This window comes from Neoarius graeffei, chromosome 8, assembly GCF_027579695.1.
Source record: "Neoarius graeffei isolate fNeoGra1 chromosome 8, fNeoGra1.pri, whole genome shotgun sequence".
Lineage (NCBI taxonomy): Eukaryota > Metazoa > Chordata > Actinopteri > Siluriformes > Ariidae > Neoarius > Neoarius graeffei.
In genome coordinates, this window is record NC_083576.1 from 12473592 (window position 1) to 12501484 (window position 27893).

Below are 27893 nucleotides of genomic sequence, written 5' to 3' on the forward strand. Positions count from 1 at the left end.
TGTGATGCTCCAGAAACTCAATCTGCTCAAAGGAAGGTCAGTTTTATAGCTTCTCTAAAGAGCTCAACTGTTTTCAGCTGTGCTAACATGATTGTACAAGGGTTTTCTAATCATCCATTAGCCTTCTGAGGCAATGAGCAAACACATTGTACGATTAGAACACTGGAGTGAGAGTTGCTGGAAATGGGCCTCTATACACCTATGGAGATATTGCACCAAAAACCAGACATTTGCAGCTAGAATAGTCATTTACCACATTATCAATGTATAGAGTGGATTTCTGATTAGTTTAAAGTGATCTTCATTGAAAAGAACAGTGCTGTCCTTATTTTTGAAAGAAAATTTCAAAGTGACCCCAAACTTTTGAACGGTAGTGTATATAAATTGATCAACTTAAGAATAAGTACTAACATTTTCTTTTGACATGGGGTGTCATTATTTTTGTCCTAAGCGAATGGCTAGTTTTATCTTTATTTCTGGATTTGTTTTGGATTGCTTTCGTTCAAGTCATTAACAGACAGTAATCGAATTGCACATTCTTTTCATTAATTCACTGTTCATGTAACTGAAATAAATCATTCAAACTTGAGTTACACAACGTAATCTGGAGATTAAAAGAAACAAATCTGAAGCTGATCAAAGTATGGCAAATTGAAATGTTTATAGTTGCTCCACTTACAAATACTGGACATACACGCTCCGGCCACTTTATTAGGAACACCGGCTGTTTGATGCAGTTCTCTAATCAGCTGATCCCTTGATAGCAGCACAATGCATCAAATCATACAGATACAAATCAAGAGTTTCAGTTAATGTTCACTTCAAACAAAAATTGTGATCTCAAAGTGTGACTTTCCCTGCGGTACGGGTGCTGTGTTTGAGCCAGATGGACTGGTTTGAGTATTTCAACGAGAAGCTGCTGATCTCCTGGGGTTTTCACACACAACAGTCTCAAGAGTTTACACAGACTGGTGCAAAAAACAAAAAGCACCAAGTTGAGTGAGGGACAGTTCAGAATCAGAAGCACTTTATTGCCAGGTATGTTACACACACGAGGAATTTGACTCCGGTTCGACTTAGCTTTCATAGTACAGACAGAAAGAAAGTATAGGAAAACACACACACACACACACACACACACACACACACACACACACACAGAGTCTCACTGCAGTGAACTCCAGGGGGAGAATCGCGTTTCTACAGCAACGGCTTTGAAGGCAGTGCTGGCTGGGAGAGCCAAGATAAGATTGGAATTTGTTTAGACTTAAGATGGGTAGACATGTCCTTTTTCGCTTAACCCGCTTGTCCATTCTGGCCACCAAAATGATCCATTTCTCTTTGCAAAGCCATCAACTTCTCCATGATGTTATCAATGTTGCGACTCAAGTTCTGAACAGCCACAGTCTGAGTGCCGACAGCTCTGCCCACTGCCTCAATCATGTCGGGCAGCTTTGTGGGGCTTTGAACAGCTGCCACCATTAACTGATTTCCTTGATACACCAGGGCAATGCCAAGTCCAATCGGCAAAAATCTTGTGATCATGGTTCCGAATAGGTAAATATCCTCAGTGTCCTCCACGGAAAGAATCGCCAAGCACACCACACGCCACTTCTCCCAGGCATCTGTGGGTTCTGTGGGTGGAAACAAACACCTTGTTGATAAGAGAGCTCAGAGGAAAATGGACAGATTGGTTTGAGCTTTTTTTTTTGCCAGGAAGGATATAGTAACTCATAGCAACTCTTTACAACCATGGTGAGCAGAAAAGCATCTCAGCATGTAACAGAAAACAAAAGACCACAATGGGTTCCACTGCCACAGCCAAGAACAGGAATCTTAGAATCAACAACAAGTTCCTATTAAAGTGCCTGGTGAGTGTAAATTAATATATAGAATCTACTAAACAAAATATATAATTGCAAATATGAATATAAATGTACACGCACGGTAAAAAAAAAAAATTCGTATACAAAAACACACATCACTCTGGGTAGGGAGTGTACATACTCGGTGTGCAAAGTGCAAACTTTGGTGCAAGATGGGTGTTATGCTATATTATGTTGTCACTGACTGTTTAAGAGTCTGATGGCTTGAGGAAAATAATATTTCTGAGTTTACTTCTGTGCCCCAGGATGCTCCAGTTAGAGCCTGCTGGATAAAAAAGAGCAAGTGTCCCCACTTGATAAAACAAGCTTCACATAAATAAGTTGCACTGACATACCACATACAGTGCTCAGCATAAATGAGTACACCCCCTTTGAAAAGTAACATTTTAAGCAATATCTCAATGAACACAAACAATTTCCAAAATGTTGAAAAGACAAAGTTTAATATAACATCTGTTTAACTACAACCCCGATTCCAAAAAAGTTGGGACAAAGTACAAATTGTAAATAAAAACGGAACGCAATAATTTACAAATCTCAAAAACTGATATTGTATTCACAATAGAACATAGACAACATATCAAATGTCGAAAGTGAGACATTTTGAAATTTCATGCCAAATATTGGCTCATTTGAAATTTCATGACAGCAACACATCTCAAAAAAGTTGGGACGGGGCAATAAGTGGCTGGAAAAGTTAAAGGTACAAAAAAGGAACAGCTGGAGGACCAAATTGCAACTCATTAGGTCAATTGGCAATAGGTCATTAACATGACTGGGTATAAAAAGAGCATCTTGGAGTGGCAGCGGCTCTCAGAAGTAAAGATGGGAAGAGGATCACCAATCCCCCTAATTCTGCACCGACAAATAGTGGAGCAATATCAGAAAGGAGTTTGACAGTGTAAAATTGCAAAGAGTTTGAACATATCATCATCTACAGTGCATAATATCATCAAAAGATTCAGAGAATCTGGAAGAATCTCTGTGCGTAAGGGTCAAGGCCGGAAAACCATACCGGGTGCCCGTGATCTTCGGGCCCTTAGACGGCACTGCATCACATACAGGCATGCTTCTGTATTGGAAATCACAAAATGGGCTCAGGAATATTTCCAGAGAACATTATCTGTGAACACAATTCACCGTGCCATCCGCCGTAGCCAGCTAAAACTCTATAGTTCAAAGAAGAAGCCGTATCTAAACATGATCCAGAAGCGCAGACGTCTTCTCTGGGGCAAGGCTCATTTAAAATGGACTGTGGCAAAGTGGAAAACTGTTCTGTGGTCAGACGAATCAAAATTTGAAGTTCTTTATGGAAATCAGGGACGCCGTGTCATTCGGACTAAAGAGGAGAAGGACGACCCAAGTTGTTATCAGCGCTCAGTTCAGAAGCCTGCATCTCTGATGGTATGAGGTTACATTAGTGCATGTGGCATGGGCAGCTTACACATCTGGAAAGATACCATCAATGCTGAAAGGTATATCCAGGTTCTAGAGCAACATATGCTCCCATCCAGACGACGTCTCTTTCAGGGAAGACCTTGCATTTTCCAACATGACAATGCCAAACCACATACTGCATCGATTACAGCATCATGGCTGCGTAGAAGAAGGGTCCGGGTACTGAACTGGCCAGCCTGCAGTCCAGATCTTTCACCCATAGAAAACATTTGGCGCATCAGAAAACGGAAGATATGACAAAAAAAGACCTAAGACAGTTGAGCAACTAGAATCCTACATTAGACAAGAATGGGTTAACATTCCTATCCCTAAACTTGAGCAACTTGTCTCCTCAGTCCCCAGACGTTTACAGACTTTTGTAAAGAGAAAAGGGGATGTCTCACAGTGGTAAACATGGCCTTGTCCCATCTTTTTTGAGATGTGTTGTTGTCATGAAATTTTAAATCACCTAATTTTTCTCTTTAAATGATACATTTTCTCAGTTTAAACATTTGATATGTCATCTATGTTCTATTCTGAATAAAATATGGAATTTTGAAACTTCCACATCATTGCATTCCGTTTTTATTTACAATTTGTACTTTGTCCCAACTTTTTTGGAATCGGGGTTGTAATAACGTGAAAGTAAGGTTAATAATGTAAACTTAGATTACACATTTTTCAGTTTTACTCAAATTAGGGTGGTGCAAAAATGAGTACACCCCACAACAAAAACTACTACATCTAGTACTTTGTATGGCCTCTGTGATTTTTAATGACAGCACCAAGTCTTCTAGGCATGGAATGAACAAGTTGGCGACATTTTGCAACACCAATCTTTTTCCATTCTTCAACAACGACCTCTTTTAGTGACTGGATGCTGGATGGAGAGTGATGCTCAACTTGTCTCTTCAGAATTCCCCATAGGTGTTCGATTGGGTTCAGATCAGGAGACGTACTTGGCCACTGAATCACTTTCACCCTGTTCTCCTTCAGAAATCCAACAGTGGCCTTAGATGTGTGTTTAGTCATGTTGGAAAAGTGCACGATGACCAAGGGCATGGAGTGATGGTAGCATCTTCTCTTTCAGTATAGAGCAATACATCTGTGAATTCATGATGCCATCAGTGAAATGCAGCTCCCCGACACCAGCAGCACTCATGCAGCCCCACATAAGGACACTGCCACCACCATGTTTCACCATGCATTTTTCTTTGTATTCCTCACCTTTGCGACACCATACAGTTTTGAAGCCATCAGTTCCAAAAACATTTATCTTGGTCTCATCACTCCAGAGTACAGAGTCCCAGTAGTCTTCATCTTTGTCAGCATGGGCCCTGGCAAACTCTACGGTAGATGGGCTTTTTTGTGCCTGGGCTTTAGGAGAGGCTTCTTTCATGGACGGCATCCATGCATGCCATTCCTCTGCAGTGTACGCCGTATTGTGTCACGGAAATAGTCACCCCAGTTTGGCATTCTATTTCTTTAGATAATTGCAGTGAACTTGCATGCCAATTTTCTTCAACCCTTCTCATCAGAAGACGCTCCTGTCAAGATGTTAACTTCCGTGGATGACCTGGACATCTCTGTGAGATGGTTGCAGTTCCATCTTTCTTAAATTTTTATACCACTTTTGCTACAGTATTCTGACTGATAAGTAAAGCTTTGCTGATCTTCTTGTAGCCTTCACCTTTGTGGTGGAAAGAAATATTTTCTTTGGGGAATTCTGAAGAGACAAGTTGAGCATCACTCTCCATCCAGCCACTAAAAGAGGTTATTGTTGAAGAATGGAAAAAGATTGATGTTGCAAAATGTCGGCAACTGGTTTCCTTTCATTACATTACATCACTGGATTTAACAGACGGTGTTATTCGGAGCAACATACAATATACCCAGAGCAGCCTGGGGAGCAGTTGGGGATTAGGTGCCTTGCTGGTCCAAAAAAAATCAAACCGGCAACCTTTTGGTCCCAAAGCTGCTTCTTTAACCATTAGGCCATGGCTTCCCATCCCAAAATCATGACAGTAGGTGGATTAGTGACTCAAAATTGCCCCTAGGTGCAAATAAGTACTTCTTTGGTGTCCTTCAGTGGACTGGGATCAACCTTGTACTCCAGATCCACCTTGATCCTGATCAGGAAAATAAAGACGACTGAATAAATTCTTGTACTCATGAATTTTTTTTTCATATGCTTGAAGAACATATATAAATTTCTTAGGTTTTGATCCGATGGGGGCGGCACGGTGGTGTAGTGGTTAGCGCTGTTGCCTCACAGCAAGAAGGTCCGGGTTCGAGCCCCGTGGCCGGCGAGGGCCTTTCTGTGCGGAGTTTGCATGTTCTCCCCGTGTTCGCGTGGGTTTCCTCCGGGTGCTCCGGTTTCCCCCACAGTCCAAAGACATGCAGGTTAGGTTAACTGGTGACTCTAAATTGACCGTAGGTGTGAATGTGAATGGTTGTCTGTGTCTATGTGTCAGCCCTGTGATGACCTGGCGATTTGTCCGGGGTGTACCCCACCTTTCGCCCGTAGTCAGCTGGGATAGGCTCCAGCTTGCCTGCGACCCTGTAGAACAGGATAAAGCGGCTAAAGATAATGAGATGAGATGATCCAATGGGTTCTGAGGACTGCTTGATCAGATTCTTCAAATGCATTTATTCATCTTCAGGAAGGGTTTTGTCCTTGTCAGGGTCACAGTGGAAAAGTGTGAGGTGGGAATACACCCTGGATGCACACCAGTCCATCAAATTCTCACTGTTCCCCCAACAGCAAACATCTTGTGGAGTTTAAATGCTCAAGTAAATCTTGCTATACTACAGTGGCAAACCGTTACTATCAGAGCTGGGACTTGAGCTCAGCCATAACTTAGCTAAACACACCAAAAAAGCAACAGAGCAAAGGATTTTTGCAAGGGATTAGCAGCAGGGTGCCAGGTAGCACTGTTGTGTATAGTTGTCAATGTTGATTTTAAAAGTAACTAATTAAAATCACACAGGAAAATGAATACTTAAGTATGAGTGAAAAACAATGGCGCGAGCGTGTGTAAGTGACTAAAACCTGTCAGTTACTCTAATGATAACTAAAAGTCTCTATGTGGCTAATAGATGATGCAGAGGCGGCAAAAAGTTGATCTGTCAGTATTTATTCTGGAAAAAAATGAATGGCAGGGCTATCGCCACACAGCGATAGGGGAAAGTATTCTGGCATCCCAACAACTTAATACACCAGTTAGCACCAAGCCAAATGGCGACTCAGATAAACACTCGACTTTTCACACGGAATTTTACGACGCAAATTTAAATATTTGATCCGATACAAACAGCAGTGTGTGTCAAAACATTCGTACATCAAAAAGTAAACATCGTACCTTGGGGAAAAATAAAAATAATATAGACTGTATTAATGAATATTGTCCATGCAGGATTCTCAAAGCCAGCTTACCCCTTTCCAGATATCCTAAGCATGATAATGTCCACAGGTGTATTACACTAATTAATGCCCCATCAAAAACAGTAGTAGAACCATTAACAGAACCCAACAAATTAACATATTTTGCAATAGAGGGATTTGGGGGAAAAGGGCGGCACGTTAGTACTGTGGTTAGTAGTGTCACCTCACAGCAAGAAGGTTCTGGGTTCGAGCCCAGTGGCCAACAGGGGCCTTTCTGTGTGGAGTTTGCATGTTCTTCCCGTGTCCCCATGGGTTTCCTCCAGGTGCTCCAGTTTCCCCCACAATCCAAAGACATGCAGGTTAGGCTAATTGGTGGCTCTAAGTTGACCGTAGGTGTGAATGTGAGTGTGAATGGTTGTTTGTCTCTATGTGCCAGCCCTGTGATGACCTAGCAACTTGTTCAGGGTGAACCCCGCCTCTCACACATAGGCCAAGTTTACATTAGACCGTATCGGTCTTGTTTTCTTCGCGGATGCACTGTCCGTTTACATTAAAACGCCTGGAAACGCCGGGAAACGGGAATCCGCCAGGGTCCACATATTCAATCCAGATCGTATCTGGTCCGGTGCTGTATAAACATTGAGAATACGCGGATACGCTGTGCTGAGCTCTAGCTGGCGTCGTCATTGGACAACGTCACTGTGACATCCACCTTCCTGATTCGTTGGCGTTGGTCATGTGACGCGACTGCTGAAAAACGGCGCGGACTTCCGCCTTGTATCACCTTTCATTAAAGAGTATAAAAGTATGAAAATACTGCAAATACTGATGCAAATACTGCCCATTGTGTAGTTATGATTGTCTTTAGGCTTGCCATCCTTCCACTTGCAAGTGGTAAGTGACGCGCATGCCCGATATGCACTGGGATCACACACACAGCAGCTCAGTCCCGAATCACTGCTCGTGCGCTTCACTCGCGCGCTCTGTGAGCTGCGCAGGGCCGGAGTGCGCACCCTCCAGAGGGCACTCGCTGTTCAGGGCGGAGTGATTTGGAGCGCAGGATGCCTGCAGAGCCGAGCGTATCCATGTATTGGCGTTGCTGTGTGCACGCGAATCGTGTATTGGCGTTGCTGTGTGCACGCGAATCATTTTAAAAACGTTAATCTGATGATCCGCTGATACGGTCTAATGTAAACCCCACCATAGTCAGCTGGTTACAGATAGTTGGATGGATGGATTTGGGGAAGTTCACCAAAAAAAAAAACCTTTATTTCTATGACATTGTTACATGTGCATGGGAGAAGAGTCCATCCATCCATTATCTGTAGCTGCTTATCCTGTCCTATAGGGTCGCAGGCAAGCTGGAGCCTATCCCAGCTGACTACGGGTGAAAGGCGGGGTACACCCTGGACAAGTCGCCAGGTCATCACAGGGCTGACACATAGACACAGACAACCATTCACACTCACATTCACACCTACGGTCAATTTAGAGTCACCAGTTAACCTAACCTGCATGTCTTTGGACTGTGGGGGAAACCAGAGCACCTGGAGGAAACCCATGCAGACATGGGGAGAACATGCAAACTCCACACAGAAAGACCCTTGTTGGCCGCTGGGCTAGAACCCAGGACCTTCTTGCTGTGAGGTGACAGTGCTCACCAGTACAGCACAGTGCTGGGAAGAAGAGTCTGGAGACAGAAATCTTAGTTTCTCAGTCATTACCCTGTGCTACTTACTCTCGATAGCACTAGCTGGACTATTAGTGCATCTCAAAAAATTAGAATACCATGAAATATTCTATATTCATTACATGTAAAGTGAAATATTTAAAGCCTTTTTTTATTTAATTTTGATGATTATGGCTTTCGCTCATGAAAATCAGAAATCCAATATCTCAAATTATTAGAATATTCCCTAAGATCAATCAAAAAAGGATTTACAATACAGAAATGTCCAACTTCTGAAAAGCATATTCATTTATACACTTAATACTTGGTTGGGGCTCCTTTACCATGAATTACTGTATCAATGCGGTGTGGCATGGAGGTGATCAGTCTGTGGCACTGCTAAGGTGTTATTGAAGCCCAGGTTGCTTTGATAGTGGCCTTCAGCGTATCTGTATTTTTGGGTCGGGTGTTTCTCATCTTCCTCTTGACAATACCCCATAGATTCTCTATGGGGTTCAGGTCAGGCAAGTTGGCTGGCCAATCAAACACAGTAATATCATGGTCAGCAAACCATTTGGTAGTAGTTTTGGCACTGTGGGTAGGTGCTAAGTCCTGCTGGAAAAGGAAATCAGCATCTCCAAAAAGCTCGTCAGCAGATGGAAGCATGAAGTGCTCTAAAATCTCCTGGTAGATGGCTGTGTTGACTTTGGACTTGATAAAATACAGTGGACCAACACCAGCAGATGACGTGGCATCCCCAAATCATCACAGACTTTGGAAACTTTACACTGGGCTTCAAACACCTTGGATTCTGTGCCTCTCCACTCTTCCTCCAGACTCTAGAACCGTGATTTCCAAATTAAATGCAAAATGTACTTTCATCTGAAAAGAGGACTTTGGACCACTGAGCAACAGTCCATTTCTTTCTCTCCTTAGCACAGATAAGATACTTCTGACATTGTCTCTGGCTCAGGAGTAGCTTGATATTAGGAATGCGAAAGTTTTATCCCCTTTCTTGAAGATGTCTGTTCGTGATGGGTCTTGATACACTGACACCAGCCTCAGTCCACTCCTTGTGAAGCTCTCCCAAGTTCTTGAATCAACTTTTCTTGACGATCCTCTCAAGACTGCGGCCATCCCTGTTGCTTGTGCACCTTTTCCAGCCACCCTTTTCAGCAATGACCTTTTGTGGCTTACCCTCCTTGTGGAGGGCATCAGTGATCATCTTCTGGACAACAGTCAAGTCAGCAGTCTTCCCCATGATTGTGGTTGTGTGTACTGAACTAGACCGAGAGATACACTGTGTTCATACTGTTTTACTCGAAATGAAATATTCTAATATTTTGAGATGGGTTTTTTTTATGTTTTTGTACTGTATGCCATACTGATTAAAATTAAAATAGAAAAATGCTTGAAACATTTTAGTTTATGTGTAATGAGTCTATAATATATAACATTTTCACTTTCTTAAATAACTGATGGAAAATATTGAACTTTTTCACAACATTCTAATTTTTTGAGATGCACTAGTATGTTGGCCTTTGAGAAGTCTGAGGGCAATACATTTTTGGTCCCTCCCACTATAAATCAAAATCTGATTGGTTAATTCATCTGTCACTTCCTACATAACCATACACTGGCATGGCCTTCTGTCCTGGCAATGAAGTCCTAACCAATGAGCGAGCAGCTCTAAACTCTTCTCAGCCTAGACACGACAAACAAAAAAATCTCATTGGATAACTTGATTTTACTGTTTTCAGGACAGTAACCCTTTCATTTCTGAAGCCAATTTGATAGAAAATGAGGCCAAATTAGAAGAGAATAAGTATAATGAAATTATTAAGAAATTAAAGAATGAAAGAAATAAAATATAACATTTGAAATGCTGATATGTTTGGGCTTCTCTGAATGCCTAGAAGGCCCTGACGGTTCGTCTCTGATGTACTATAAGGTCAGATGGAAGCACAAATTACCTGAGAATTATAATTACTGGCCATAACAGTAGGCCAATGGCAATAAAAGCTGTAGATTCTGAGATTCATTGGCGTCAGGGGTCTCAGCTGTGTGTTTCTCAAAGTCCTGCTTGGCAGGAAGCTGGAAAGAAACTGGCGGGTGTGTCGAATGAATAAATCTTCCTTTCTGTCTTTGCTAATGCCCTGATTGGCACCAGCAGGTATCTCTTTCCCTGCCAGGCCTCCCCTGGAGACTTCAGGAAGCCTCTTGTTGGGGTCACATGCTTGTTATTTGGTCACCTAGAGATTTGGCTTCATTATCTCAGCTTACCATGTGCAAATTAGCCACCTGAGCCAGCAGATACTGTGAGATTTTTCAAATATTTGTTCAAAAACAAGAGAAAAAGAAGTTATACATGTGACGTCGCAAAATATCAGGGATATTTAATTTAAAAATATATATATTTCCAAGCAGCAATGTTACTTGGCCAAAGTTTAGAATCATCTTGCCAGTCTAATCCTCTGAAGATGGCGACAGGAACCGAAACACAGCATGCACATCTGTTCTCCCTGATGACAGCATGCACAGGGACTCGAGTCTGTGTCAACAAAGGCTCATGCTTTTTCAGCCTACAAAAACATCCACACTCATTTCAGTCCCTTCCCATCTTGTAATCTTGCACGTTGTCAAATGACCCTGCCTCAAACTTTTAATATTTCACCCATCTGAAAATATGATCATTTCACATCTTCTCACATCGAGGGTGTAGTGTGTGAAATTGGCACAAAAACTATTTCCCAGTGAAGGACACAAATATATCACTGGGTGACCAAAAAAAGGTTACAGCGAGCAGTCAGTTTCATTGTGGCATAATAAAATGTGTGAATGTATTCGTTAAAATGCTTCCTTATACTGGTCAGCATGGTGGTGTACTGGTTAGCACTGTCACCTCCCAGCAAGAAGGTTCTGGGTTCGAGCCCTTTCTGTGCGGAGTTTGCATGTTCTCCCCGTGTCTGCGTGGGTTTCCTCCGGGTGCTCCGGTTTCCCCTACAGTCCAAAGACATGCAGGTTAGGTTAACTGGTGACTCTAAATTGACCGTAGGTGTGAATGTGAGTGTGAATGGTTGTTTGTCTCTATGTGTCAGCCCTGTGATGACCTGGCGACTTGTCCAGGGCGTACCCCGCCTCTTGCCCATAGTCAGCTAGGATAGGCTCCGGCTTGCCCACGACTCTGCACAGGATAAGCAGTTACAGATAATGGATGGATGGACTTCCTTATACTGTACGAGTATTTCCTTTTAGAAGAGAATTGCTTTCTCACTGTAAAGGCTGAGTGTGTTAGTGCATTTCCATTAGTGAAAGTGTTAGGCAGGCTTGTAGTACTCAAGTAAAGGACTCAGACTTGAGTCCAGGACTCGTGCCCTAATTTTAAAGTGCCATTCCACCATTGGATGTATTCTTTGGCATAAAATACAATATATTTTATGACAACATGACTAGACAGAGAAATCTTTTAGCTTCAAAATGATATATCAAACATAATTTTTTGACAACGACAAGTATATTAATTTTGCGACCAAAGTCACCTACCCTTTTAATTTCCGCGCGGTAGTGAAACGTGATGTCATCGGCAGGTTCCCCTTCTTGTGTACCATGTGTCGGTCTATTTTTAGACCAGGAAACCCCCAAAGTGAGAGAGTCATTTCTCCTCGTATATGGGGGCCAAAAAAATTGCGAAAAATTTTGAGTTAATCTTTCAGTTAGCTAGATTTATTGGTATTAGCTAGATTTATTGGTATTATTTTTATCGCGTTCTATCCACCGTTGCTGATAATATGTGCCACGTCACACGGTACACAAGAAGGGGAACCTGCCGATGACATCACGCGCGGAAATTAAAAGGGTAGGTGACTTTGGTCGCAAAATTAATATACTTGTCGTTGTCAAAAAATTATGTTTGATATATCATTTTGAAGCTAAAAGATTTCTCTATCTAGTGATACCATTTATATATGTTGTCAAAATATATTGTATTTTATGCCAAAGAATACATCCAATGGTGGAATGGCACTTTAAGGACTCATGACTTGACTTGGACTTGAGCACTGATGACTTGGACTCGTGCATTAACTGCATTCAGATTCATAAATTGGAGATGAGGACTCGGGTTTTTTCTTTTTTTTGTAACATGCCATAATAATTTGGCACAAGATATTTATATCTGCATTAATTTTTATACTAATTTCGTGCAAGAGAATGCACATTCACCTGTTCATACATCATGTTCAGGAACAAACTTACGTTAATGGCGCTGGAGAGAAGCCCCTAGGATTGTCCGCTTTGCTTATACAGATTTCTCGTGCAGTGGGAAAAAAATGCACTGCTATGTGTTCCATATGTAGAAGAACTATCGAGGAGACGACGGGGACAACCTCGAACTTCAATCGTCATTTGGCAAGACTCCACCCAGAGAAGGAAGTGACGCGCCATGTTCATTGCTCTGTTGATAGCGGGGCTTGCTTGCTGAACGATGAACTAGCTAGTGTTAACCCTCTCTCATGTTATTTGCCCTGTTGATAGTGGGCGGGGCTTGCAGAGCAATGAACAAGCTTTTTAACTGTAGCCTGTTAACTAAAACGGGGCAGTCGAGCAGCAACGTTAATCCAATACAGTAGCAGAGACGGTTTCATGTAAAGGCAGCAACAGCCATAGTCAAATGGTGCGGTTGGAGTCTCGTTCTTAGCGAATCCCGTTGCTAGTAGAACAGAACCTAGTGCTAGCATTCAAGGGCTTGGACACATCTCATCTCATTATCTCTTGACGCTTTATCCTGTTCTACAGGGTCGCAGGCAAGCTGGAGCCTATCCCAGCTGACTACGGGCGAAAGGCGGGGTACACCCTGGACAAGTCACCAGGTCATCACAGGGCTGACACATAGACACAGACAACCATTCACACTCACATTCACACCTACGCTCAATTTAGAGTCACCAGTTAACCTAACCTGCATGTCTTTGGACTGTGGGGGAAACCGGAGCACCCAGAGGAAACCCACGCGGACACGGGGAGAACATGCAAACTCCGCACAGAAAGGCGCTCGCCAGCCACAGGGCTCGAACCCAGGACCTTCTTGCTGTGAGGCGACAGCGCTAACCACTACACCACCGTGCCACCCTGCTTGTAAACATTTCCATGGTAATTCCAATATGTTTTAGAGTGTGCGCGTGTGACAGCTATGTCATTTGTGTCAGACTCGATTCAAAATTTTCTTTAAATGGCTTGGACTTGAACACTGGGGACTCGAGACTGGACTCCGACTTAAGGTTTAGTGATTCAACTACAACACTGTTGTGAAGTGTTTTTCGGTCCTGGAATACCCTCACCATTTGGTTGTTTGTTCCCTATGATAACATACTCATTTTGAATCAGTTCAGGTGGATTAATGACTGCTTCTTAGAAAGACCACAAATGTGTAGGTAATGTAGGGCAACAGATTTTCCTCTGTGCCTTGCAAACAAATTTTATTCAAGTATTCAAGAGTAAAAGTAGATCAAATTGAACACTCAACAAAATTTGTGGGGTTGTTTGTTGAATATTCTGCCCTGACAATTCTAGATTGTGGCTTGCTCATGAGCTAATGCTAAATAAACCTGTTGGAATTAATGCTTTGAGCGATTAGCGGAAAACAAAACTAGCAAATTTACAAAATTAAGGCTATGTCCAACAAGGAAGTGCATTTTCAAAAGCAGAAACTTTATAATACCCTTTAGTATAAACACACAGGCGATTATCGAAAATTATGCACACTGATTGGTTGAGAAATTCGGAAAATTTAACAATTATTCCATGAAATTGAGTTGTTCATGAGCTGATAGCCGACGAGGCACAGAGCGGCGAAGCGGCTATAAGCCATGTACGACGAGATTGAGTGGAATAACTGTTTTATTCTGTCCACATTCACTGGATTTTGAGAAACAGTATTTTTATTTTTTGCAAATTCAATAAATAAAAACTTTATACAAAACGTCCAACAAAATAATTTCCGCTTAGAATGTAAACAAACCGGCGAAATGACAGGAGAAATTTGTGAAAAATACTTTAATAATTCTTGAAAAATAAAAAAAAGATATGTTCTTACCATCAAATACTTTCATTCCATATTTTGTTGAATTTGTTTGTATTCCTCCCCCCCCAAGTAGAGTTTTTATTTCATCCTCGGTTGGTTCAGCAACACGCTCCACCATTTTGGTTTTCTCTACTCACGGTATATGAGCTGATAGCTTTGTAGTAGAGTAGCCAATCAGAGCGTGGGATTGCTCATATCCAGCGAATGTGGATAGAATAACTCTCGATAATTACCTCAGGTAACTCAGCAAAATGGCCACCAATCGCTTTGTCACTGTAAGTGAGGAAGAATTACAGATTATGAAAGAAAACGCTGTTCCTAAAAGCACTAAGGATGCTATGAAGTTTGGTCTAAAACTATTCAAAGGTGGGGGCGTCATGGCTCAGGTGGCTAAGGCGCCATACCATAAATCCGGGGACCTGGGTTTGATTCCGACCTGAGGTCATTTCCCGATCTCTCTCCCACTCATTTCCTATCCTATCCAATAAAGGTGAAAAAAAGCCCAAAAAATATCTTAAAAAAACTATTCAAAGGTAAGGTGGAGTTGTGATTTATTTTATCAATTTCAAAACAAAAGTATTTTATGTGAGTCAGCATAGATAAGTGAAACAAATCTGAGCCACGCCTTTATTACATCTGCATGCTGCTTTTGAAAATTTAAATTGTGATTTTTTTTCATACAATTTTTTAAAAAATAACTAGTGTATTTATCCTAAAACAATTATCCACCTCAGGCTCAGTGAATAATAACCTCGAATTCATGTCGGTTATTATTCACGGATATTCACTTCACCTTCAGTGAATAACTGTTAAATAACGGAGTTAATATTGTAAGATTAGAGTGAAATTGGAAAATGAATTATGTTTGGATTCAGATTCATTCCATTCTTGTCGACTTTATTATGAAGCTTGTTATAAAACCATGCTAAAATAATCACAAACGCAGTTGATTTGCACTCACTGATTTGATTTTGTTGACTTGTTTGCAGACTGTGAGCACAGACAGAGTCCCAGTGAAGCTCCATTATGATAAATCACATGACCAGGTGTGGGTTCTAAGCTGGGGTGATCTGGAGAAGAACTTCCCGACACTCCAGGTAAAAGGATTAAAAAAAATACATCTTTTACATAACCCGGCTTTCACTATTAAAAGGTACAAATCAAATTTGCAAGTGCGCTAATCCCAACATCTTCTGCAGCCGCCCACATCTGTCACTCAACCCCTCTTAAATGAATATCAGCTCTTATTAACAACGGCTCTCGAACTGGAGTGGAGGAATATTCTCATACACAGCTTGCAACCTCCTTTCCTCATCCCTGAATGATTTCTGCTGACATTTTCAGGCCATCTACAAACGATGTAACACGATTGAATCAGTATACAAGGAAACCCCTGTGGAGCCACATTTCAAATTACAGCTCCAAATAAAGCTGTAAGCGATGAGCTTCCTGGTGCAGAAAGATCTCTGTGTGTGCTATAAGAGATGAGATCGTCAAGCTGCCATGTCCGTGAGAATTACCAGTCCATTACAAACATGTCACATGGCTCTTTCATTGTGTGCTAGGTGATCAAGCAGGCTAGTGGTGGAACATCCCACCACATCATTCACACCCCACCGGTGGGCCATCGCTTCGACCGAGTGGACGACTTCTTCATCCCACCATCAAGCCTCATCATTAACCATGTCAGGTATGGCAGAATGATGGACTGTCAGACAGGTTACGTGGATCCATGGTCTTACACAGCAAGCCTTATCCTTGCATCAGTGAATATTCTCACCATGAAACTGTAGCTCTATACCCAAGAACTGTTCCTGTAATCAAACATTTGTGCTCATCCCAGGATTCATACTATACTACAATCATACTGTATGTATACAAGTTTAGAGTAATAATTTTTAGTAGAAATACAGAAGTGATTATAGGAAAATCACACATGCTGATCGGTCGAGAGATTTGGAATATTTTCAGTAATCACCTCGAGTGACTCATCAAAACGGTACCCAATTACTTCGTCATCGTAAGTGAGGAAGAATTACAGATTATGAAAGAAAAATGCTGTTCCTAAAAGCACTAAAGATGCTATGAAGTTTGGTCGAAAACTATTCAAGGGTAAGGTGGAATTGTGATTTGATTTATCAATTTCAAAACAAAGTATTTTATGTGACCTCGGCGTAGATAAGTGACAAGTCTGCGCCACATCGTTATACATTTGCATGCTGCTTTTGACGTTTGAAATAATTTAAGACTTTTTTTTTTAAATAATCACCTGTGTATTTACAATAAAACAGTTATCCGGCTCAGGACAGACTTGTGAGATGGCAGGAGAGTCTGGAAAGATACGGGTTGAAGGTGAATGCTAAAAAGACGGAGGTGTTAGCAGGGGCGCCGCCAGAAATTTTGGGCCCCATGAAAGATTAGAATTTTGGGCCCCCCAACTTTGCCCACACATTGCAAATGTTACCCATAAAAGACAGGAAACATCTCATCTCATGCCGCTTTATCCTTCTACAGGGTCGCAGGCAAGCTGGAGCCCATCCCAGCTGACCACGGGCGAAAGGCGGGGTACACCCTGGACAAGTCGCCAGGTCATCACAGGGCTGACACATAGACACAGACAACCATTCACACTCACATTCACACCTACGCTCAATTTAGAGTCACCAGTTAACCTAACCTGCATGTCTTTGGACTGTGGGGGAAACCGGAGCACCCGGAGGAAACCCACGCGGACACGGGGAGAACATGCAAACTCCGCACAGAAAGGCCCTCGCCGGCCACGGGGCTCGAACCCGGACCTTCTTGCTGTGAGGCGACAGCGCTAACCACTACACCACCGTGCCGCCCGACAGGAAACATCTTATTATAAATTTATTTCAAAGTGACACGGAGTGACATTTCAATTTGATCAATTACGTACGTATTTCTTCATATGTTGTAACCTCTATCCCTCTTCTATGTGTGCTGCGCTTTCTCCAGCTCCTCAATTTGAAACCAATGGTTTAGAACGTGTGAACATTCCACACACGTAACCATGTCAAACACTTGACTGGTGTCCGTTATTAGCAACACTTTAATCTAGCAAACTGTATATGGCGCTCGCTCATTAAAAACTTCAATCCTAAAGCATTTATGGGTTGTATTGCTGCTTACCTCCTTCTCCAAAGGGGGGTTCAGTGGTTTGGTAGGGCGGAGGTCCCCCTGAGGCTGAATCTGTGCATATTTAAGACACCCCATTAGTTATGAAACTGGTTATTAGCATAGGGTGACCAGATTTCCCTAGTCTGAAACCGGGACACTTTTGCGCGCGACCATGCTCGTGCACACACACCTTTTTTTTACGTAAACGTGACAGAGGTGCTATTATCATTTTGTTGAAGCTCACATTTATCAACATCTCACATGAAATAAAAGAAACAGGCATTTTGTTATCTAGTAGCGTAGTGGCATACAGATCAGTTAAATTATGGTCAGACAACAGATTTTGTAATGGCTGAGAATAGGCCAGGCTATGTCCATAGGCCAAATTTAAACTGATTTATTTCACCTGTTTGTGAGAACACCAAGAAGAATGCATAGGCACATGTAGGCTATAGCTCTAAAATTGTATGCACTATAGCATGAACTTACCGTAAAAAGTAGATATGTGACCTCAACATAACCTAGGTCAGAATCAACCTTACTAACCATTCCCCACAACTGCATGAATAAAGCAAGAAGATGTGTACAAAAGTGGACACTTTAATGGAAGGTGCAACAAGCTGTTCAACACAGCAATATGGCCAAACTGTCAGAATGGTATGTTAAACAGAAACAAAAAAGGAGACAAGTGATTTGAGAATATACACTCAAACAAAACAGCAGTAAAGGAGGAGAGGGGCGACAGCCCGAGGAAAGCCCCACAGGAGCGCACAGCATTTGCGACATAGGCTACCCAACTCAGTACAAGAACAAAGCACAGGAACAAAGCTAAGGCGACTGTCAATCCACCCACCCTAAACAAAATGCATTAGCCTACGTATATTTACAAGAAGAGTGATCCGTTTTAATGCGATCCTGTATATCGGCGTTACCACCGTGGGCTACAGAGAAGGAACACTTACAGTGTGTGCTGTAGGCTTCGTGCGCACTGTTCTGCACCTCTTGGAGGAAGGGGTAGGTGCCCTGTAAATCTTTGGAAAAGGTACATTTTCTTTTTGGCATAATTGCTGCGGCATTACTGCTGCTAGCCAGTGTTGCCAGATTGGGTGGTTTCAAGTGCATTTTGGCGGGTTTTGAACATATTTTGGGCTGGAAAACATCAGCAGTATGTTGCCAGATTGGGGCGGTTTCAAGTGCATTTTGGCGGGTTTTGAACATATTTTGGGCTGGAAAACATCAGCAGTATCTGGCAACACTGCTGCTAGCTGCTAGACAAAGAACATTCGCGCCAGTTAATGTTTATTTTATTGCTGCATGGCAACACGTTCTGTTGTCTGGAATAATGTGGCTAAATAAACACCCATGCCACAGGGCCTGGGGGCAGTAACCAGGAAAAAGTTTGCGATTCCTGTCAATTCGTCAAAATAGTAAATGCAGACATTTCTCCGCTAATGATTCCCACGCTGCTCAGTCGCAAACGTCGCGAGTGGCGAAAACCGGGACATATCCGTGTCCCAACAGACTTTTGTCGGGACTCGGGACACACAACCCCAAATCAGGACTGTCCCGGTAAAACCGGGACGTCTGGTCACCCTATATTAGCACTAGTTATTAGCACCAGCATAACGTAATATTTCATCTTGTTTATCACACAAGTCAGTTCAGTTATTAAAATGGAAAAAATGTCACTGTACAAACTGTAAAAGTGTTCTCTTGATAGGCTAATCCAACCACGTTCATACTGTTCATTTACCATTCGCTAATATTTTGAACACACATGTGAGCGATAGCTACCTTTCTTTGGGAAAAACTGAGTGACCAGTTGCCTGCCTCTCCGGTCCCTCTCAGCTTTCAGCTGCCTTTCTTTACGTTTTTGACAGCCACTCTTCATATTTAGCGATCATAGACTGTACGCACTCCACTGCTGGCTGGCTGGCTGCTGCACCGCGACACAGCAGCAAGTAGCGTTGCACTGATCAACACACAGATTTAACGCATCGCGCTTCTACCAGAACTGGACCGTACCATTTCGCAAAAGGGGGAGGGTTAAATGACAATATGTTGAAGAACTCAAGAAATAGACAACCTTGTTCAATTAGCTCATTTTACCAGATGGAATATTGCATTGTTGTTATTTCAAAAGTCTTATTAAAATCATTAAAAGCATATTATCAGCCCCTTAAAGGGCCCCATGGCAGTGCTGGGCCCCTAGAATTGTTCTAACCTTTCCCCCCCTGACGGTGCCCATGGGTGTTAGTGTGTAGTAGGGCGCATCAGTTGCCTTCACTTTCATAAAATCTGATGCATTTTTGTTTGGGTGTTCCTTTTCACCAATAAAGACATCCTGTAAAAATTTTTGACCATATTCAAAAGTCTAATGGTGGCACCATGAGGTTCATTTTTTGCCAAAAAAACGTTTATGTTTTCGCGTAAGGTTTGAATCACAATGTTGGACTCCATTTATTGATTTCTTGTGACCCAGAGAACCTTTGCAAGGGATTAAGAAGCATTAATGTGATTCATAATACATTTGTATTGTTGAAAAGTAGTTGAACAATGATTCAATGAACAGCTAAAACTCAAATTGTGCTTGATAATATACAACCCCGATTCCAAAAAAGTTGGGACAAAGTACAAATTGTAAATAAAAACGGAATGCAATAATTTACAAATCTCAAAAACTGATATTGTATTCACAATAGAACGTAGACAACATATCAAATGTCGAAAGTGAGACATTTTGAAATTTCATGCCAAATATTGGCTCATTTGAAATTTCATGACAGCAACACATCTCAAAAAAGTTGGGACAGGGGCAATAAGAGGCTGGAAAAGTTAAAGATACAAAAAAGGAACAGCTAGAGGACCAAATTGCAACTCATTAGGTCAACTGGCAATAGGTCATTAACATGACTGGGTATAAAAAGAGCATCTTGGAGTGGCAGCGACTCTCAGAAGTAAAGATGGGAAGAGGATCACCAATCCCCCTAATTCTGCGCCGACAAATAGTGGAGCAATATCAGAAAGGAGTTCGACAGTGTAAAATTGCAAAGAGTTTGAACATATCATCATCTACAGTGCATAATATCATCAAAAGATTCAGAGAATCTGGAAGAATCTCTGTGCGTAAGGGTCAAGGACGGAAAACCATACTGGGTGCCCGTGATCTTCGGGCCCTTAGACGGCACTGCATCACATACAGGCATGCTTCTGTATTGGAAATCACAAAATGGGCTCAGGAATATTTCCAGAGAACATTATCTGTGAACACAATTCACCGTGCCATCCGCCGTTGCCAGCTAAAACTCTATAGTTCAAAGAAGAAGCCGTATCTAAATATGATCCAGAAGCGCAGACGTCTTCTCTGGGCCAAGGCTCATTTAAAATGGACTGTGGCAAAGTGGAAAACTGTTCTGTGGTCAGACGAATCAAAATGTGAAGTTCTTTATGGAAGTCAGGGACACCGTGTCATTCGGACTAAAGAGGAGAAGGATGACCCAAGTTATCATCAGCGCTCAGTTCAGAAGCCTGCATCTCTGATGGTATGGGGTTGCATTAGTGCGTGTGGCATGGGCAGCTTACACATCTGGAAAGACACCATCAATGCTGAAAGTTATATCCAGGTTCTAGAGCAACATACGCTCCCATCCAGACGACGTCTCTTTCAGGGAAGACCTTGTATTTTCCAACATGACAATGCCAAACCACATACTGCATCAATTACAGCATCATGGCTGCGTAGAAGAAGGGTCCGGGTACTGAACTGGCCAGCCTGCAGTCCAGATCTTTCACCCATAGAAAACATTTGGCGCATCATAAAACGGAAGACACGACAAAAAAGACCCAAGACAGTTGAGCAACTAGAATCCTACATTAGACAAGAATGGGTTAACATTCCTATCCCTAAACTTGAGCAACTTGTCTCCTCAGTCCCCAGACGTTTACAGACTGTTGTAAAGAGAAAAGGGGATGTCTCACAGTGGTAAACATGGCCTTGTCCCAACTTTTTTGAGATGTGTTGTTGTCATAAAATTTAAAATCACCTAATTTTTCTCTTTAAATGATACATTTTCTCAGTTTAAACATTTGATATGTCATCTATGTTCTATTCTGAATAAAATATGGAATTCTGAAACTTCCACATCATTGCATTCCGTTTTTATTTACAATTTGTACTTTGTCCCAACTTTTTTGGAATCGGGGTTGTATTTAGAATATGTACTAAAAATGTGTATCTAAGATATTTGGTATACTCTATAAGGTGCCATAATGTTTCATGAAAAGTGATCGAAATGTTGTCATAAAAGTCATAAAATAGCAGCTTTTTCCATAACTTTGAGCTCCTGGTGCCACCATTAAACTTTTGAATTTTGTCAAAATATTTCACCCAGTGTGTTTTCTTATCAAAAGGAACATAAAAACAAAAAAGCATCATGATCGGAGGAACTTTTCATTTTTAGGGGGCAACTGATGCACCCTAGTGTGTAGTAAGAAAGGAGATGAGAATGTTACCAGAAACAGACATGGAGAGGAATTGAAGCAGGTAAATTGTTTCAAATACCTGGGATCGCTAGTCGCTGATAGAGGAGGGTGTGAAAAGGAAGTACAAGCAAAGGTGAGTGCCAGCTGGACGAAATGGAAGGAGGTTAAGCCAGTTATAACTGACAAAAGGATGCCAATGAGACTGAAAGCAACAGTCTATACAACTGTTGTCAGGCCAGTGTTGACTTATGGGTCAGAATGCTGGGGCTTAAAGAAGAAAGATCAAAGAAAACTACTAACAACAGAGATGAGCATGCTCCGAAAGATGCAGGGAGTGACACTGCGTGACAGGATAAGAAACGAGGAAGTGAGAACAACAGTGATGGCAAGTGTAGTAACAGTAATAGAACAAAATAAATTCCGCTGGGACGGTCATATTTTAAGGAAAAAGAAGGAGGAGGTGGTGAAACAGGCATGGGAAGAGCCAGTGAGGGGAAAGAGGAGTAGAGGGCGCCAGTTGAAGAGATGGAAAGATGGACTGAGTGAGAGACTGGAAGAATTACAGTAGGGTTGAATGAACAGGACGCCGAGGACAGGCAGAAATGGAGGAGGGGGATCATGGCCACCGACCCCCAACCAAGAGAATAATAAGGTGTTGGCAAAGAAGAAGAAGTTATCTGCCTCAGGCTCAGTCAATATCAGTGATTATTCTATCCACATTCACTGGATATGAGCAATCGCACACTCTGATTGGCTGCTCTACTACTAGGCTATCAGCTCATATTAGCACAGTGAGTAGAGAAAAACAAAATGGCGGTATCAGACATTTAAAAGAAACAGAAATAGTTTAAAGAATATAGGGTTTTTTTGTTTGTTTGTTTGTTTGTTTGTTTGTTTTTTGGGGGGGTGTTCAATGTTTCCTGTTCCACACTCCAGCCCAATTGGTGGCAGTAATTGCACATTGGTTTGCAAACTGCCAAAAAAACAACTACAGAAGAAGGAGAAAAACAAAACGGAGCATGTTGCTGAACCAACCGAGGATGAAATAAAAACTCAACTCAAAAACAAGTGTTGCCAGGCAAAACAAACCTCGCCTGGTAGCACTTATGATGAATATGAAGGAAGATGTCACGAAAAAACGATTTTGACCTTTTTGATGACCTTGACCTTGATTTTGACCTTGTGTGTGAACATACTTGGCCAATAAACATGGTTCTGATTCTGATTCTCATTCACACACCGTACTGCTGTCAGCCAATCAGAGCACATCTGAATGAAGATATCGTGAAAAAACTATTTTGACCTTTTGGTGACTTTGACCTTGACTGGATGACCCTCAAAATGTTGGAGGTTCTATTTGAGACCAATGCCCATCTATCCTGAAAGTTTCATGAAGATTGGTCCAGCCGTTTTCCTGTAATATCATTAACAATAAAAAAAAAAAAAAAACACCGAAAACAATACCTCGCCTCCTGGTGGACTTCGTCCTGGGTGAGGTAAAAAGCGACAAAATATGGAATAAAAGTATTTGATGGTAAGAACGTATCTCTTTTTAAAAATGTATTTTTCAAGAATTCTCACATTTGGGCGGCACGGTGGTGTAGTGGTTAGCGCTGTCGCCTCACAGCAAGAAGGTCCGGGTTCGAGCCCCGTTGCCGGCGAGGGCCTTTCTGTTAGGTTAACTGGTGACTCTAAATTGACCGTAGGTGTGAATGTGAGTGTGAATGGTTGTCTGTGTCTATGTGTCAGCCCTGTGATGACCTGGCGACTTGTCCAGGGTGTACCCCGCCTCTCACCCGTAGTCAGCTGGGATAGGCTCCAGCTTGCCTGCGACCCTGTAGAACAGGATAAAGTGGCTACAGATAATGAGATGAGATGAATTCTCACATTTTTCGCCAGTTTGTTTACATTTTAAGCGGAAATTATTTTGTCGGACGTTTTCTATAAAGTTTTTATTTATCGAATTTGCAAAAAATAACAATAAAAATGCTCTGTTTATCAAAATCCAGTGAATGTGAATAAAATAAAACCGTTATTCCACTCAATCTTGTCATACATGGCTTATAGCCAAGTCAGTGCTATGAGCCTCGTCTATCAGCTCATGTACGACTTGATTTCATGGAATAACTGTTAAACAATAACCTCAACTTCAGCTCAATTATTATTCACCGATATTCACTTTGCCTTTGGTGAATTATTTTAAAATAATCCCAGAAACTCAACTCAAAGAATAACATTTAAGGTATATTAGATGGCACAGGTACGTAAAATGATCTGACTGTTGGTAAAATCAAAAAGGTGTAATGACTGGATTTAGAAAAGGAGATATCAGGCAGAATTTGTCTATTTCCAAATGAAAGGCTGAGTATTTACATGATTATATCGACTCCATGCACTGAATGGGAAGCTGCTTCGGAGACCACAAGACAAGAAAGCTAAAACAATGAGCGTCAAAACAGCCATTTTCTGTCCTTTCTTTACAGTTAATTAGGTAAACAGATACAGATGTATCTCTGTAGGGATCCTTCCCATGCTGTCAGACACTTACAAAAACAATGCGAGTCTGTCAGTGGCCAAAACAAGCGGTTTGCTTTGACGTGGATGTTTGCCGCACAGGATTACCTTGCGTAGCTGTTTCACGGTTGTCAGTAATATTACATTACATTACATGGCATTTAGCAGATGCTATTATCCAGAGCGACGTACGAGGAGTGCAAAAGTCAGAAGTGTTGAAGTTCTAGACAAGAAAGTTCTAGTGCCAACTGAACAAGTGACAACAATACCTAGTGTAATATTCTGTTGAAGTATCAAGACTCAAACAGCAAAGGAAACAAACCAACCATATAAAGTACAACTAAATAGAGAACTCAAATGGCTAACCCTCGTCTAGACAGTACGTAGCCCTGGGTGGTCTAGACCCATACGCAGTTACACATGCCCCTTTTCCACCAAATCAGTTCCAGGGCTGGTTCGGGGCCAGTGCTGGTGCTGGTTCACAACTCGTTCAACTTGCGAGCCAGCTGAGAACCAGTTTGCTTTTCCATAGCTCGCGGTGCTAAGGGAAGCCACGTCATTACGTCGCTGTATACGTCAGTTACGTCGCTACGTTTGCATAAACCTTGGCACGAATATCGAAGCAAAAACAACACGGAAGAAGCAGCAGCAACAACAATAATAATAATAATAATAATAATGGATGACTTCGCGTTTGTACAGCTGCTGCTTCTCGTCGCTTAAAAATGGCGATCTTTCGTGGTCTTGTTATTGTTGTTGGTCTTAACAACTCCGCCCCCCCCCCCCCGCTGACATAAGCGGTTCTTTTCTCTGGCCCAGCAGAGAGCTGGTGCTAGCCTGGAACCGGTTTTTCTGGCCCCAGAGCCAGTTCTTTGTCAGTGGAAACAGAAAACCCGGTTCCAAACTAAGCACTGGCCCCGAACCAGCCCTGGAACTGCTTTGGTGGAAAAGGGGCAACAGTGGCATTGTAATAGCATTCGAACTCAATACTGGAATGATTTCAAACTGTAGACAACAAGGGGAAAAAAAACCCTTCTGGTTTAAGCCATGCTCACTTTGGGTTTACATTTGAAAATAGTTACAGATATGAATCTATTTGGAGCACGAAACTGATATCCATATAGTGGCATTGTGGGACACGGGCGTCAATGGGGTCGTTCTTCAGTAACAGAATTACATTCACAGCAAAATGTGGTAACCTTTTTTTAGTTGCGGTACTCAAGATAATAGTATTAAATAAAAATGTCACACTATATTGAGTATCTCTTGACCCTGAAAAAGCAGCTATGTTTAACTCTGAACGCAAAATCAGAAATTTATGAGGAAAGAAGAAAAGTCAGTAACGGAATTACGTCAGAAAAAAACTGAACTTTCACTTCTTAAAATTCAAACCAAGATTTCCCTGAAGCGACATTGCTATAATTGGGGTTGTGATGTTTTTTTAAATATGGTTTGCAGGACATTTTGCCTTGGATTCCATACTTCAGCAATATGCCTGAAGTTGTCAGCTCAGTGAATCTTAATCATTTCATAATTCTGGCCTCTCCGCTGAAGAATTGCCGACTGGACATTTATGACTAAAGGTTAAAAATTAACTTCAGAAAGTTTCGTCATCACTTTATTACTTTTAAAATAAAGAGCACAAAGCTTTACAGTAGACATTATCCAAGTAGTCTTGTCATTTCTGTTGAACATGGATCTACTGATATAAATGCAAAGGCTTTAGGAACAAGAATATTTCCTTTCATGGCCGTAACTACCATTGAGGACACCGAGGTCATGTCCTCGGTATTTTTTTCAGAAATTTCAAATTGGTCTACGCTGAATTCGAGCAGTGATCAATGTAAAATGCAGCGTCCACATCCACGTCATCTGTATTTCCCCCCAATAAAATTCACATTCGTCTAATGTCATCTGAAATCTCTCAGCCTCTCTCTCTATCGTTACCGTGTCTAACGCAGCGTTACGCGACGTAGCCTATAGACCCTTTTCACTCACGTGACCTTCGTAAGCGCGACCACCATTTTGGACATGAAGAAATAACGGTTTATGGCACAGACCCTTTCGGTTCTCGCTCATCTAGCTGCTACAATGACTGCTTAGACTGCAACAATAATACCTAACACACATTTAAGTATCCGTCGTAAAGACGTGAAACTCGTCGAGTGACGAGTGTGTTCATTGATAAGCTAACACAATCTAAAAGTAGACATGCCATCACACTGCCCTGGTGCTGTATACAGTTTAACTTCTATGGTTTGTGCACTCACTATTTGCCATTACTTTTTCCAACCCAGTGTTCGAACTATGCCAATATTTTCGGGGGGTCCCTTTTTTCCCCCTTGGGGGGGCGGGGGGTGCTTGCGCTTGCCTCAGAGCGCGGATCTCCAAACACATGAGAAGCCTCTCTTACGCACATATCACGCGGACTCCACACCTCCACACACGCATCGCATCTGAAGTCATAACTCATCAGGGGAAATCGTGTCCGCATTGGCATGTTCAAAAAACAACCTTGCGTCAACAATGATACCACACGCAAGAAAAAAAAAACAGTCAGGCTACTCAACACATCTGATCCACAGCAGCACCAAAGCATCACTGGAAATCATGTCAACAACCAATCTTCCGTTTCAACACGCGTCAACAAACAAATAGCACCACAAACATGAACGCATCGGTCAGGCTACCGATTCCAAACCCACAGCAGACGAATAATTAAATGCATCTTACCTTAAAGCAGAATCAACCACAAAGGAAGTCTGTTGGCACACTTCCTTTCTACTAGTTTGTGTCCCCAACCTGGCAGCAGCAGTCGTTGTCATATCGGTTTATTTTATTTTTGATGTAAACACAACACTTCGGATATGCAAATGCTTCCTGTTACACATGGTTGCCATGTCAATAAACATCATTTTGCCAATATTTTAGAGACCATCCATCTTCTCCGTCAGTCAGCATCTGTCAGGATCCGATAAAATGATAAATCTTGCCTTGTGTGTTGATGGTTACTACATCCAGGTGCACAACAATATAATGGCATGATGGAAGTCTTGCTGAAAGTAAAAACTTTCTTTGATGGCTATATTCCTTTCGATGCTTCATCGTCGTTCCTCGTTGTTGGCTGTGGTAGACTACTGGTAGTACATGTCCAAAATGGCGGCCGCGTTTGTCGTGACGTCACGTGAAAAGGGTCCATACTAGTGACGGCTGGGGAAGTTGGGTTTTGGATAAAACAGGCATGGTGTAGTCTACGCTCTATCACATATGCCTACCTAACCTAACGTAGGCTAATCGTCA

The 27893-nt window shown here is 42.0% G+C and overlaps 1 protein-coding gene across 1 annotated transcript in view; it reads left to right on the forward strand.

Annotated features, from left to right (window-relative positions):
- fstl5 (follistatin-like 5) overlaps window positions 1-27893 on the forward strand; it is a 427630-nt gene that overhangs the window by 384087 nt on the left and 15650 nt on the right. The window contains exons 16-17 of the mRNA XM_060926685.1: window positions 15446-15553; window positions 16022-16146. Of these exons, the coding sequence (XP_060782668.1) occupies window positions 15446-15553; window positions 16022-16146 (233 nt within the window). The remainder of the gene's footprint in view (window positions 1-15445; window positions 15554-16021; window positions 16147-27893) is intronic.